The 14,718-nt window shown below is 44.8% G+C and overlaps 1 protein-coding gene across 1 annotated transcript in view; it reads left to right on the top strand.

Moving 5' to 3' along the window:
• The first annotated feature begins 2,608 nt into the window (after nt 1-2,608).
• Nucleotides 2,609-14,718, top strand: part of LOC104915368 (zinc finger X-chromosomal protein) — a 15,127-nt gene continuing 3,017 nt past the window's right edge. The window contains exons 1-3 of the mRNA XM_010726247.3: nt 2,609-2,699; nt 3,838-3,977; nt 13,646-13,716. Coding sequence (XP_010724549.3) covers nt 2,609-2,699; nt 3,838-3,977; nt 13,646-13,716 — 302 coding nt within the window. The remainder of the gene's footprint in view (nt 2,700-3,837; nt 3,978-13,645; nt 13,717-14,718) is intronic.

Below are 14,718 nucleotides of genomic sequence, written 5' to 3'. Positions count from 1 at the left end.
AACAGGAATTTCAGTAACCATTTCAATTTTGGGGCCATAAAGGGACAAAGGTTTCCTCTCAGACGTGCGCCTTCTCAACATTCTGTATTTGGTTTTGTTACAATAAGCTTCAGTACTTGTGTTTATGTCGCTGGTTCAGGAGAGCCTAAAGCCCCGTCCCTGCCTTGTACAATGCTGCTGCTTTGGATGCTGCCTGCCAGTGCCCCCAGGCTTGTGCCGTGCGTGGCCCTGCCAGCGGCTGGCCGTGTCACCTCAGTGCGTGGCGCTGCTCTGTGCGCCTTGGCTGAAATCCCCGCTGCAGTCAGTGGATGTTGTGTGTGGCTGTAGCTGTCTGCCTGTCGCCTACAGGTTGCCAAACCAGATGTGTTAAAACACAGTGGAGGTTCTTCACGTGCGTCTTACGGAGTTCCCTTCTTTGGTTTTGTTTTGTTCCCCCACCCCCTCTTACGTTCAGGCATTTTCTAACTGGAAACCTGAGAAGTGTACAAAATCTGCATAAATTCCCATAGGATTTTAGCCATTTTTGACTTTATTTTTTTAAATAAGCTGAAAGACAAAGAACACAATTTTACACATTTGCTTTCTCTTACGTAGCCTGGAATCATACACACACTTTTTTTTTTTTTTTTTATTTTTAAATAATTGAGGGTTTGGTCAAGTGGATTTTGTAAAATGTATTTGTCTGTATAAAGAGAAAATGAAAATATAGTTATTGTTAATGTACTGACATTAGTTACAAGTTAGTTTTAATTCTTAAATAATTTGCTTAGCAAATGCTATGAATGGATGTTTCAGTTTAATGTTTAAAAAGGTACAGATTTTTACAAGGACATAATATAAATTATTGTTCTGTAGAAAATACCCTGTTAAATATTGTATACGTCCTTCCCTCTGTACACTTTGTAAAAAAGACAAAAGAAAAAAACAAAGTACATAGAATCATATAGGGATGTGTGACATTATTGTAACTGTGTACTTGATAATAACGTGAAAAAATAAAATTCAAAGTATTTTCCTGTTAACAAATGTTCGGTCTATTTGATGCCAGTACTGAGACTGAGGGTTCTGAGGGATGCGTTCCTCTTGAGACCTAATGCACTTCAGCCTGGTTCTCCACTCCCCTCCACTCACTTCAGCTCATTTTATCTGTTAACGGGATGCGAGTGATGGAATCCCTCGTTTGATGCAACGCGCTTACGAGCAGTCTATGAAAGCAAAAGAAGTAGACAACAGGTCTTCAAAATCCATCTTGGTGTCTGTTTTTATACGGAAGGTTTAATGTCTGTCAAACTTCTTGCAATGCCTTATCTTTTTCAGCAAGGTGGCAACTTCTGAAGTGCTACTACACTGTCCCCCCCAAAAAAAGCAAATCTTGAGCCCAATGAGGTGTACCACTGCCACTGACATTAATAAACTTTCCCAGTGCCTCGTCTTCTGGCACGCACTGGGGCAGGAGCTGGTGGCTCTGCGTGGCACCCTCTCCTTTGCCCTTTGCCAAAGCTCCTGGCTGGCTCGCTGTTCTGCTGCCTGTACCCTGGTTCTTCAGCCCGCTGCTGCTTAGTGCTGCCTCCGGTAGTAGAGGTGGAGAGAGCTTGTGGCTGCTGAAATGGGTCCTCCCACTCCTCTGTCAGTGCTTAAGCTCAATTGAATTAAACAGTGTAACCTGATGGCATCCAACTGCCCCCATTAACCCGATCGCAGAGCTGCTGCGGAGTGCCGCTGCCCTCTTGACCTGTGTGAAACAGGAGGAGGTGAAGTGTGACTGCTAGCTGGCCCAGGTGCCCTCAGGATATGTTTGCCCTCATCTCGTGCCTTGAGGAAGTGCTTGCTTGTTCACTCCTGATCTTGGTGTGTTGTACAGCAAGGCTTGTGTGGAGTGGCTCTTCATATTACAAAGCTGTGGCTCAGCTGCCCACCATCTGCTTTTTCTATTTTCTCTATCCTCCTCGTGGAGCCAGCAACACTCAGGGCACCGCAGAATGCGCTCATTTGTGGCTGCTGGGAGTTAGGGGCAGGAGCAGTTGCTGCTTCTCCCACGTGCGGACTGGCAAACCCTTCCCTCCTTGCATTCGTTCAGCCATAAAAGCTTGGCGGCCGGCCCACTGCAGCTCCCCTAGGCGAGGTGCCCGCAGCCACACCAGCAGCAGGGCAGGCAGGTGCCGATCAGGGCTTCCTTGAAAGCCTTACTTGCCATTGGAAAGCCTAATCAGGAAAACTCGAAGCCAGCTGACAGGTCACTGTGTTTCACTGGCTTATTAAAGGTAGTAATTCGAATGAAATGATATATAATTAATAGGAAACGATATGTAAACAATTACGACGGGTGGAGAACTGGTGAAGGTGTGGCTGAGTGGATGTCAGTAAGCAATGGGGCAGCAGCATGGTCTGGAGTGAGGAACTGGAATCACAGGTGCCTCACGCTCAGAGCGGGTCAGGGACCACACAGCGTACCGCTATTTGAGGCATTCACTGGAATTACAGAGGAACTCTGTGCATCTGGAAAAGCATTACCACTGATCTGAAGGCAAAACTCGGTATGCCATCTTGGCACAAGCCCAGGCAAAAAGAGGCGGTAACATGCCCCCGTCTCCCTCTTGCACTGGCACGAATGGGGAACATTGTTAAGGCCGGTACTGCCAAGGCAGTGTTAGGAAAACTGGGGCATGTTACATCTGACACAGCCCAGGAACACAAGGAATGTGAGGGCTGCATCCATCCGACACAGTGAATCACTCCCCGCAATCACACACAGGTGTGGAACCTGGGTGGTGCAGCAGGCCAAGAGATCAGCAGAAGCAGAGAGATGAAAGAAATACATGAAGCTGAGGATATTCATGCATATTTATACTTTTACTTTACAACATAATAATGGCATAATTAATATCACTTTGCATACTGATCAGGACCTACTACCAGAGCGCTTTTCCTCAGCTGTTAGCCTACTCATTCAACAGCACTGTCCTCTGCCAAGAAGCAGTTCCTGGCCACTGCCAGCAACGCTGATACGTGACCAGACAGCCCCACTGAGCTCCTTTCCAGCAATACCTGAAGCAGCACCTCACCGGGCAGCTCAATAATAGCACAGCAAAGCTGAGCTGTGCACAGGAAATACGTCAATCTACACTGCAGCACAACAGAACTTTACGCTACTCAGCGCATGCCTTGTGAACAGCAGCAAGCCAGTGCTGTCTTCCCTATGAACGCAGACCAAGGCCTGCTTCGTAATGTGGGGTCCCCTGATGGCTGCTCCCCTGCTGCAGTGGGGCTGTGGGGCCAGCGGGAGGACTGGAACAGTGGGAAAGCTGAGAGGCAGCCCTGTTTCACTAGATGTCCCTTTGCACAGCTGAGAGTTTCTGAAATGAGCTGCAGGCAAGTGAATGCGACACAAGCACCTGCTGGGGCATTGGCAGGGATAAGGAAAGATTTCCTTCCTGCTGCAGGAAAATGAGAAGACAGTGGTTAGGAAGGGGAAATCAGCAATTAGGCATCAGCTGCAGTGCGTTTCCTAGCACAAGAGACATGTTCTGAAAGGAACATCCCCACTCTCCAGTGAGGAGAAGGGTGTGATTCTCCGTCTCTGCATACATGCATACAAGGGAGAGAAGCCAGGAGATGTCCCCTGGAACACACACACTCCCATGAAACACACTGGTGTTTGAGGTACAAAAGATCTGGCAAATCATCTGTTTGGTGTGTCACATAGCTTGCTTAGAAGGAAACAAAAATAACGATCTTGACTCCAAAAATCAAAAAAAAATTTGAATTGACGGAGCCCTCTTAGTTTTGAGTTTCAGGTGCCAAAAGGTAGCTTTTTTTTCTTTTTGTTTATTTCTGCAGACTGTACTGCAAATGGCAGGTACCATACACTTGATCCTGAAGGCCCTGCCTACCTTAACCAGCAGGCTGGATGCCTGCAGGAGTACCTGCAGAGGAAAATGCTTGGCGCTGAGGGCACGATGCATGCAGCTCCTTGTTTGGTGAGTTTTGGCCTGGATGCCCATCAGGACCACTCCCAGGCTGTGCCTTCCAGGTGCCAGCAAAGTGCTGGCAGTGCCGGGGGCTCACTGCCAAGGCCTTGCCCAGCCTGCCGGGCTGGGTTCATCCCTCCTGCCCCTGAGGCCTTCTGACTGGGGGGTCAAGAGCTGCATGCCCCGTGCTGTGCACACACACTGGGCAGGATTTCCTTCTCTATCACAGGATTAAGTAAACTCTATCCAAATCCTCATCAGACCTGACCATGCTTAGCTCGTTAGCACTAAGAGGTTTGTGAGCCTTAAATAGGTGATCCCTTTAGTGGAACCTGCAGTGGCAAATGTCAAGAGTAGAGGATGCTGCAGGAGGGAGCTGGTGCCTGCACCTGTGCCAGTTGGAGATGGATAGGTCTGTGGGTTGCTGTGGGATCTCGCTGCTCCCTTAGCCCCCCGCGTCCTGCTCCCTGTTGGGGCCAGCCTGCTTGAGGGACAGGCAGAAATCCCCGCGGGCTGTTTGCTCCTGGCTTTCAGTTTCAAGGTCAAGTTAAACCCGGCTGACAGACCAAACGATGGCACAGCGGCCCCGCCCGGGTCATGGCACGGGGCTGTCCTCAGAGGAAAAGCAGCTTGATTAGAAGTGTTGGAGCTCTCTCTGCTCTCCTCAGTCGGCCGAGGTCGGGGCCGCCTGGTCGCTAGGTGGCAACAGTGACTAAGGCCAGGCAGGGCCGCGTCCCGGGCACCTACCTGTGTGCTGCCGTGTGCTGAGGGAGGCGGAGGGTTTGGCTGCAAGGTGTTGGAGGGGACACGGCCACACTCTGTTTGAGCACGTTGGGCAGTGTGCCCTGTCCCAGTTCCCTCCCAGTGGAGCAGGGGGCAGGAGAAATCCACAGCCAGCTTTGTCTTGCACATTCCTCTGCCATATTTAAGCCATTTCTATGATGACCACTCAAGAAAAAGGCAAGGAGCTTATTTTAAGACACAGCACCTGGAGCAGTTTTGCACTGGAAGAGGCGTGGTTGTCCCCATGGGGCCTAGAAAACCCTATGAGAAAAGTCATTTCTCAGAGATGCCAGCAGTGAGGGTGTTTATGTGGGGTTAAGAGACCTGCAGGTATCGTCCTGCAGGGACTGCCTGGGGGGTTGGCCCCTCCCAATACCATCTGGTTACTCTGCTCCCAGGAATCATAGAATCACCAAGGTTTGAAAAGACCTCCAACATCATCCAGTCTAACCATCCACCTGCCACCAATGTTGTCCACTAAACCGTGTCCCTCAGTACAATGTCTAAACATTTCTGGGATGCCTCCAGGGCACCACCTCCCTGGGCAGCCTGTTCAAATGCCTCACCACTCTTTCTGAGAAGAAATTTGTTATTATATCCAAACTGAACCTCCCCTGGCATAACTTGAGGCCATTACCTCTCATCCTATCACTGCTACCTGGGGAAAGAGGTTGGCCCCCACCTCACTACAACCACCCTTCAGGCAGTTGTAGAGAGTGATATGGTCTCCCTTGAGTCTTCTCCAGACTGAACAATCCGAGGAAGAATTTAAACATGGCAATGACAGGGATGGACCTTACCCTAAACTTCTTGCACAGGCTCACTGTGACTGACAGAACAGAAATGCCACTGGTGAGCTGTCAGCATCAGTGAAGGAGGTGCCCAGTTGCGCCCCCAAGAGTGGGGAGAGTAAAAGGTTCCTGCTATGTGGGGCGTGGCAGCAAGAGAGGAGACCAGGACACTGACCAGCAGGAGAGCAAGCATGGAACACTGACACCAGTTCACTAGTGAGGGGTGGAACAGATTGCCCAGAGGAGCTGTGGTGCCCCATTCCTGGAGGCGCTCAAGGCCAGGTTGGATGGGGCCCTGGGCAGCCTGAGCTGGTGGGGGGCAGCCCTGCCCACGGCAGGGTGTTAGAGCTCAATGGACTTCAGTTTCTTCCAACCCAAACCATTCTATGGCTCTGTCTCTATGTTAGTTAATGCCAAGTGAGGGAAGGATTATACATTTTCTCCATCACAGCAGCAAATATGTTCATCATAGGTAATGTTTTTACACCAAGTACCAAGGAATTAATGATTCACCACTTAATTTCCTTTTCCCCTACTTCCTCCACCTTTCTTCTGCTGGTCTTCAGCCAACTGCAACATCAGGTCTGTAATGACTTTAAGCACCATTTATGCTGCCATCGTGGCAATTTAAATTGTCACTTTCTATTAAAAGGTCTAACTCCAAATGGTTGTAGCTGAAAGCATCGGCACTGACAGTGCAATTAAATAAAGAAACTCTTTTCTTGGAATGTCAGTGCAAACACATTTTAAATAAGGGTTCAGAAGTACTTTGCTAATTTTAAACTACAGTATAGCTTTCTAGTGAAGAACAATACCTGAATCAGGAGAGAATTTTCCACAGTGTATGACAGTTTTTATTGTCATCGTAAGAGACTTAAAGGAACGAAGTGCCAAAGGAGCCCGGCAGTCTTTGAAAGCCATGAACATAGATGGTGCTACAAAGGAGAAGCCATAATTTCCCATTGTAAACCCATGAAAAAAATATTTATCTGATTTGCTTGCCTCAAGACAAATTCTGAGAACAGTTTACTTTATTGAGTGTACATACAAATACTTTGTCTACAGCTATACAGGTTACCTTTTAGATACGTGCTATGTATGGTGTGCTTTGTGCACCTCACATCTCTTTATTTGCAGATTCTACAGAGTGTACATTCATCAGAGTGTACCTCTGATATAGTATGCGAGGGAATAGGATTGGATGTAATTTTCTTTAAAGAAAATTTTCTTCTTAGGAAAGAGAAAACTAGCAGATAAGTATACTGGTATTCTGAGGGCAAATGAAAAAAAGGTATTGCAAAAAAGATATTATAGTATAAGGGAATTCAGGTACATGCAGTAACGACTTTTTGCTCAATAATTTTGTCATCGCAGAAGTAGTATATCCATTAAAATGAAAACTTTTCATGGGAACAGCCCAGCTTTCTGGCTTCAGTGGAGCTGTCTCTTTGTGCAGAGCCTGCATACTGCCTCTCCCCTTTGTCATCTGCCTAATTTTTATATTCTCAGCTTTGCTTTCAAACATCTTTATTTTCCAAATTTTGACACCCGCTAGCCCCTTTTTTAATATTTAGAGAATTTCATGAGACATTAAAAAAAAAAACATTTACTGTCTAGGTCTTATTTTGGATAAAGGAATAAAGAATACTCAGATGTGATTAGGCAGAAGTATTCTCCAAGAAGGACAACACTTATACGCAGAATGGCCGGATGTGAAATGCCAACATCCTTCACTATTAGTCAAAGCAGGGGAAGAAAAATGAGCTACACCCTTAATTCTGCAAATGTGCACATAGGACTGAAACTAGGAGGAGCAGTACGATAATATGGTGTGATAACCTCTGATAGCACTTCCACAGCATGAGACATTACCACTTCTTCTTACCACTTCATCAAGGCCCTGTACAGGGTGAAGGGAAACCCTTTTTTACAGAGATGGTAGAACAAGAAAACTGTGCTCAAGTTTCCCAGGGAGATGTGCGTGGCAGTAACTTGCCTGTGACAGGTTTTCTTTACCTATGCCTTAAGCTTCACTGTGGCTAGGTGAAGTGAGAGCTTCACCTCTCCATGCTCCTGCTCCCCAGAAGGGACCTGGGGCCTTACCACCAGCAAAAAGTAAGTGAGGCCACTGGTGTTGAGTCCTTGGAGTTTGGGTGCCCTGTGAACATATGGACATCCCATATGGGTGAACAAGGTGGCAATGGCAGGATGCCAAATTCCTTGGCTCCATCTTGGGTATGTTGTGGAACCAGTGTTCCTGGAGGTGTTCAAGAAATGTGCAGGTTTAGCACTGAGGGACATGTTTAGTGGGCATGGCGTGTGATGGGCTGACGGTTGGACTATATGATCTTGGAGGTCTAAATTCTTTATGTTTCTGTGTTTCTATGATCTCCACCGCATGCCAGTGCCATTGTGGATGATATCATTATCCACTGTGATGACAATGGGTAATCACCGTGATGAAGGTGATAATCACTGCAATGGACATCCTTTCTAAGAGATAGCCTGTCTTTGCCCATGTGCACTTGGTGATCACCATGACACAGGGCCTGGGCCCAGTGGTGTTTTTGTTTGGTTTTGTGCCCAACCTGGGGCAGAAATATGCCCTTCACTCTGCCTTGACTTCTCCTGGCACAGCATTTCCTTCAGCTGAGGGGTCAGGGCTGGCCAGATTACAGGCCCATGCAGCTCTCAGAGCCTTACAGCCTGGGCATTTGATGTGTACCTCCATCCTTGTTCTACTCGATACATCTGGACAGCCTTTCCCTGAGCCATGGTTTAATTCCCACTGGAGCAGGTGTAGATTCCTGCAAGCACAATGCTGTCTCTGAGTTTTGGCCTCTCTGCTCCTTACAGGATGTCTTTCATTTTGAGACTTTACCCAGGTTGTGCAACTGATAGGTTATATTTGTTCTGTCAATTCTTATCACAGAGAAACTATGCTTCCAAAGAAGTAGATAGGCTGGATTGTACAATTAATGGTTTTATGATAATTTTGTCAGAACAACCCTGACAGAAGGGAGTGGTTCTACCCTGTAATACCCAAGGGACCTACCAAAGTTAAACCTGGCTCACAGCTGAGGATATGCAATCTAGAGGTGACTCTTTTGGCTGCCCAGCTTTTCAACTGGGACTTGACCAGAAAGAAAGAGACACATTTAAATGAGATCATTCACCTCCTTTCCTCTACATCTCACCCTCTGTGAGAGACTATCCTAGGGTTCAGTGTGTTCATTTTCTCAATTTACTCTTGAACATAAGTCAGTTGCCTTAGTAACAATATTTCAGCTGAGAGAAACAAACAAACAAACAAACAAACAAACATTTGCAAGATAGATGTAAAGGATAACATAAAGTCCCTACTTCCTAAGCTTACCTATAGCTATTTAAACTTTTCCTTGTGGAGCAGCCATCCCTGTGCCTTCCAGGCTGGGTCTTTCAGACTGCTAGATCTCACAGACTGTGGCTATCACCCAGCCATGCAAGGAGCCATTCCCTCCAGCCATGTGGCTTCATCCATCCTTCCCTCCTGTGTGCCGCTGCAGGCAGGAAACCCCTCAGCTCCTCTCACTTTCCAGAGGCCTTTTAAAGTTTTCTTCTTTTTTTTTCTGTCTCCTCTCTTCTCCATGGGATACTGGTAGGATCCTCCTCCTTTTGTAGATTTCCCTTCCCCTTTGGAATCCTTGTAGGGAACAGGATGGAGTAAGGGTTTGCTAGTGCTTTAGATGCTAGTGCTCTGCTACTGGTGTTGTACCAAGTGCACAAAATGAAACGTGAGCCATTTTTCATAACTTCCTCAGGCATGTGGAAGGACTGCTGGTGTAGCATACTTCTTGATGACCAGTGAGTGTCTGATGTAGGTGTAGAGGTAAGAACATACTGGCATTTTAGTAGTATTTGAGCATACAGATCATAGAATCACAGAATGGTTTGAATTGGAATGGACCCTTAAAGGCAATCTAGTCCAACTCCCACGTGATGAACAGGGATACATACAGCTCAGTCAGGGTGCTCAGAGCCCCATCCAGTCTCACCTTGAATGTCTCCAGGGATAGGGCATCCACCGCCTTACTGGGCAAGGGGTACACAGGTATATTGATAGGTCAGAGAAATACCTATGTTCTGTAAGCAGGCATTTATAAACCACTATATTCCAGCAGTGCAGCTGACATTGTAAAATGGTTGGGTATACATTACAGCACATGTATGATAGGCTGAGAGAGCTGAGACTGTTCAGCCTGAAGAAGAGAGGCCACAGGGGGATCTTCTCCAAGTGTATAAATACGTGATGGTTAAAGAGGATGGAGCCAGTCCCTTCTCAGTGGTGCCGTGTGACAGGATGAGAGGCAATGGGCATAATGAATCACAGGAAATTCCATGTAAACATAAGAAGAATTATAACTTTTTTTTTAATTGTGAAGGAGGCAGGGTGGCTGGACATCAGCACAACTTCTTGCACACAGCTGAGATATAGACGCTCCCCATGGACACACAAAGGCAGCTTAGGCACAGGCAGATCTTTAACCTCCTGAACAGGCTATTGCCTTTGCTGCATCATGGCTTTCCAGAGACCCCCTCAGCTGGCTCCACATGGTTGTATACAGCTCAATACCCTTACAGTGGGAGAGAAGCAGCTTCCACAAAGGCTACTACTGGCAGTGGGAGCTGCAAGCAGCAAGCAAATAACAGCACAGAAGCATCCCTTCTTCCAGAACTGTAAGAACTGTGTGAAGAAGCACATTAATGTGTTTGGGAACCATACTGGGCATGTAACAGCACTTTGCTTTACGTCTGTTTTTAAACACCAGAGGCATTATACCTGACTTTGTAAGAGGGAACAGGTTTGTCAAGTGTTGCAAAAAAATATCCCAAGAATCATTAAAGCATAGTTTTGGCTTGAATATATTCTCTTCAGCATTAAGCTGCTATAAGCCTGGTTCACAGAATTATGAGATTTAAAGATATATGCTCTTCTGTATTCTGTTTTCTTGTTTTGGTTTGATTTGTTTTAGTCTTTAGTATACACATCACGTTTACAATATTTTTCTGATAAAAATGTCTCTAAAAATTAGAATTTTATTTTGAGCAAGAGCTGAGATTCTTGCAGAAAACTTCTTCAAAACTTTTCAAGACTTCAAAAAAACAATAAACAAAAGCAAGTGTTCTGAAGTTCCCCTACTTTCTGGAGAGAGAACAATGTGCCTTTTTGCAGGCATTTCTCTGAATCAGTTTTATCGACACTAATGTTTTCAGGCATAGTAAGTCCCAAGCGAATGTTGTCAAACGTTTACATAAATTATTTTTAGACCATGTAATTATGTCTGTAGTGCAGAAATCTAACCCTAAGTATTACATGTCAGTCAGACAAGACAATCTTTTCTATTGTGGAAATCAAACACCTCCCCCTGAAAACCCCACAGCTCAGCACTGAGGTGGAGCTCCTTCAGCTCCCACTTACAAAACCAGAATGAATTACTGGGGAGTAAAGACTGTAGAAGGTGTAAACTGACTGCACAGAATGAGGGGGCAGGGGATAAAAAGAAACAAGGAGCATCTGATAAATTATTCCTATTATTATGTAGGAATGACATTTCTGAAACAGACAGATACCGTACTATCCAGCTGTCAGCAAAGGGCTGAAAGATGCTGGGGGGAGCTGTGATAGTCGCTATAAGAAGGCACTAGTCAGCTTGTCAGGTCCTAGGAAAGGGGAAATTGGTGGCGAGAGGAGATAATACAGGAGGTGAGTGGAGATAAATCTGAAAGATGTCAGATTAAGGCAGAGCCAAGAGATGTCAGGTACTGCCAAGCCAGAGCAGAAAGCTTTCTTGGGACTCAGCATGTGAGAACACACGCCTGCAACCTTAAACATTGACATGAACAATTTACCCTAAAACAAAAAGATACTCTAATAAAATTTACAACAACAAAAACAAAGGAGAAGACAGAGGGGATGTAAGTAGTGTCTGAAAATACTTAGTGAATTTATCAAACTCAAGAGAAAGATGCACAGCAAAAAGGTTTCTGTAGGCGCTAGCTCAGAGAATGCTGTAACTTCTGCCTATCTGAAGTTAAAAAGCTGCCAAGGGTTATTGGGTCTGAGCCATAAATTTTCCCAGGGAAGCAAATATATTGATTAAAATGTCACGTCTCAAAGCTTTCCTGTTTTTTTCCTAGCTTACACAGTTGGACTAATAACATTCATTATCTTTCCTTACAAACTTTGCCTTACTAGCATGCAAAACATCTGTTCTTTGTTTGTTTGTTTGTTTTTTCTCTTTCTCTGTGGTGATATTTTAACCTTTTCATAATGATTTTTTTTCCCCCTCAGGAACTCTGGTAGCAACGTCAGAATATATTTATTCCATGTCCTGAGATGAGATGATGAAAGGGAGGAGGAATATGCAACAACTGCTGAGAAAATTATTCAAGAAACAAAACAGAAGTGGCCAGCACTACTGTTTCTAGTTGCTCTAGAGCATCTCCTTCTTTCCTGCTTTCGGCCACAGCCTTCCTGCCCCACCCCCCAAGCTCACTGCGGAGGTGCCACAACTGTAGAATCGAATCATAGAATCACCAAGGTTGAAAAAGACCTCCAAGATCCTCTAGTCCAACCACCACCTACCACCAATATTACCCACTAACCGTGTCCCTCAGTGCCACATCTACATGCTTCTTGAAAGCCTCCAGGGAATAACTGTACTTGTATCACCTCGGGAGTGCCATGCCACTTGGGGTGACGTCCTCCTTGCAGGTATCTGCCTGCATCAGCTGATGCCACTTCGCTAGAACATCTGCCCTCTGTGCCACAAGAGGAGCAGAGCCAGGATGGGCAACCCAGCGATGTCTGGGGCATACCAGCATACCCTTGCGTGCAGTGCAGAGGTGGAATATGGAAAGTGTGTCCTACGTTGAGCCAAGTTTTTACTATGTGTCTTTTTTTTTTCCCACCAGGTCAGATGTGGACCTTCTGGAAATGCAGGAAGACCAAAAGTCATTGAGAGTAGGAATTTCTAGCAGAAAGGCCATAGTAGAGAACTTCCAAGCTGTCTGCTGGCAGATGATGCTTCTGCTTCCTTACGGAAAGACAGCATCTTTGTTCCACCCAATTAACAGGTATGAAAAGCCCTTCTGAGCTGAGCCAAATATGATGTCCTGGAAGTCTTGCTTCACTGCAAATTGGAGCCTTCATTTGCACTTGGGAGTCTTGAGTCTCAGTTCAGAATGACTATGGCCTGTCTTATGTTTGTAAGTACTTAAAATGGAAGGAGACAACAAATTAACATTTTGAACTTCAAATGGCTTTTCATTCCCAGTAAGCCTTCTCTAATTTGCTTAATGCATCATCTTCCATTCCAATGAATCATGAGAGTTAACTCTGTCAGGAGCACATCAGTGTTGCTTGGGTAGAACTGCACTTGAAGGTGGCATTTTTTCTACATTGTTTTTATAGCACCAGAAATGAAATCATGGATGTTAGATTTCAGGTGAAGGTTTGAGAAGACAGAGCACACAGAAAGTAAAACTTCTGAATATATATATGTGCTCACTAAAGCTGTATAACTTGTTTTAAAGGTGTTATGAACATGTTCTTTCAATTATTCCTCGAGGGCTTTTTGTAATAATTTTGTATTGTGACTTCATTTTGTCTTTGGACAGTCACAGATTTCTTGCTGTAACCTCTAGGAGCTGCTAAGGTTTACAGTCATTGTGGTTCTTTATGTTCAAGAAATAAGCTGGTTTGAAGCCATCTTTTGGCTACTATAAATACAGATAACACAGTTATGCAGTATGTTTCTCTTTTAAATGAGTCCTTTCACCCTGTACTTTGGAATAAATCACAATAGTCTACCCAACACGTCTGCCCAATCACAGCCACTGTGAATCTACCTCATTATATTCACAAGATCTGTATTTCTGCTAATAATGTAATAATTTGGGCTAATTTTCCTTGCTATTTTGTTACATCTCAAACCATCCAGTTGTTCAGTTTTGGTTTTTGACTGAGGCCTAACTTCCAGTTTTCTTCTGGAGATTGTTGTTTTTTCAGCTATTACAAATGTGTCTAATGTTTATTTGAATGATTTTGCTTTTTCTTTTCAGTCAGACTGTGATCCAGATGATCCTATACCTCCACCAGAATCTCTCCCACTGCACCCATTGGCTCAGTCTGTGTATGTACTACAAGACAAAAATTCAAAACTGAGTGCCATCTGAAGCATGTCTGTGCTCTTCTTTCACCTTCACAGTTCAGTGCAAACTCAAACATTGCCTATGGGGTTTCAGTATGTCTTTAAAACCAGGAACTTCCCATGCATATACGGACAGACATGAAACTGAGGTAGATTTCAAATAGCATCAAACTAAAACCAGCATTATGCTTCTGATTTATGAGCTCATCTCCAACACTACTTGGAAAGCAACAAATAATGTTCATTCTGGAGGACAAGGAAACAGATCATATAAGCATGCAACAAGTTCACTAACTTCTACTTGTAACATTACTTGCAAACTGAGCTTCAGAATTTCATAGGCTGTGTTTATATACGGGTAAAAAGTACAATTTCAGAACATAGCTTTGATTTTGCATGCACACACTGCTCGAGCTATTGGCACAGGCAATCTCATCGGTAGTGTGACTAAAACTCATGCTGATGTTTTGCATTCATACATGTATATATATTTCTTCTTATTTTCTTGTGCGAGGTCTGCTTCTTACAGAGGTCAACATACCCTTAGTTTTCAAAGCTGTTCTATCTTGCTTCTTTTGTTATTATATTACAGCTTTACAGTTGTGTGTGTATGCTTTGTTTTCTATTTCTTCTTTTCTTCTTCCCAGTAAAAGCAATTCAGGTGGAGAAAAAAGCATTTCTGTCATGTTATAACCTGTGGGAAGAAATGCATGACCTGTCTTGCCCAGCACCTAGCTGCTGTGGTAAAAGCAGACTTAGTCATTAACTGCAGAGTGCCTGACAATTTCTTCCAGTAGAATAACATTATACCTTGTAAAGAGACCCCTACTTTCCTCTCTGGGAAGCAGCTGTAAAGCATCACCTTGAGCATAGCTGTACTGACACTTGATAACCTGCTCCATAAAGACATCCCTTAATTCTCAAAAATCTTGTCAGCCATCTTCTAGAATTTGGGGATCATAAATTAAGACTGGGAAGGAAAAA

The sequence above is a fragment of the Meleagris gallopavo genome, chromosome 1, assembly GCF_000146605.3.
Source record: "Meleagris gallopavo isolate NT-WF06-2002-E0010 breed Aviagen turkey brand Nicholas breeding stock chromosome 1, Turkey_5.1, whole genome shotgun sequence".
In the NCBI taxonomy this organism is placed as follows: Eukaryota; Metazoa; Chordata; class Aves; order Galliformes; family Phasianidae; genus Meleagris; species Meleagris gallopavo.
This window is presented reverse-complemented; position numbering and strand designations above follow the sequence as displayed.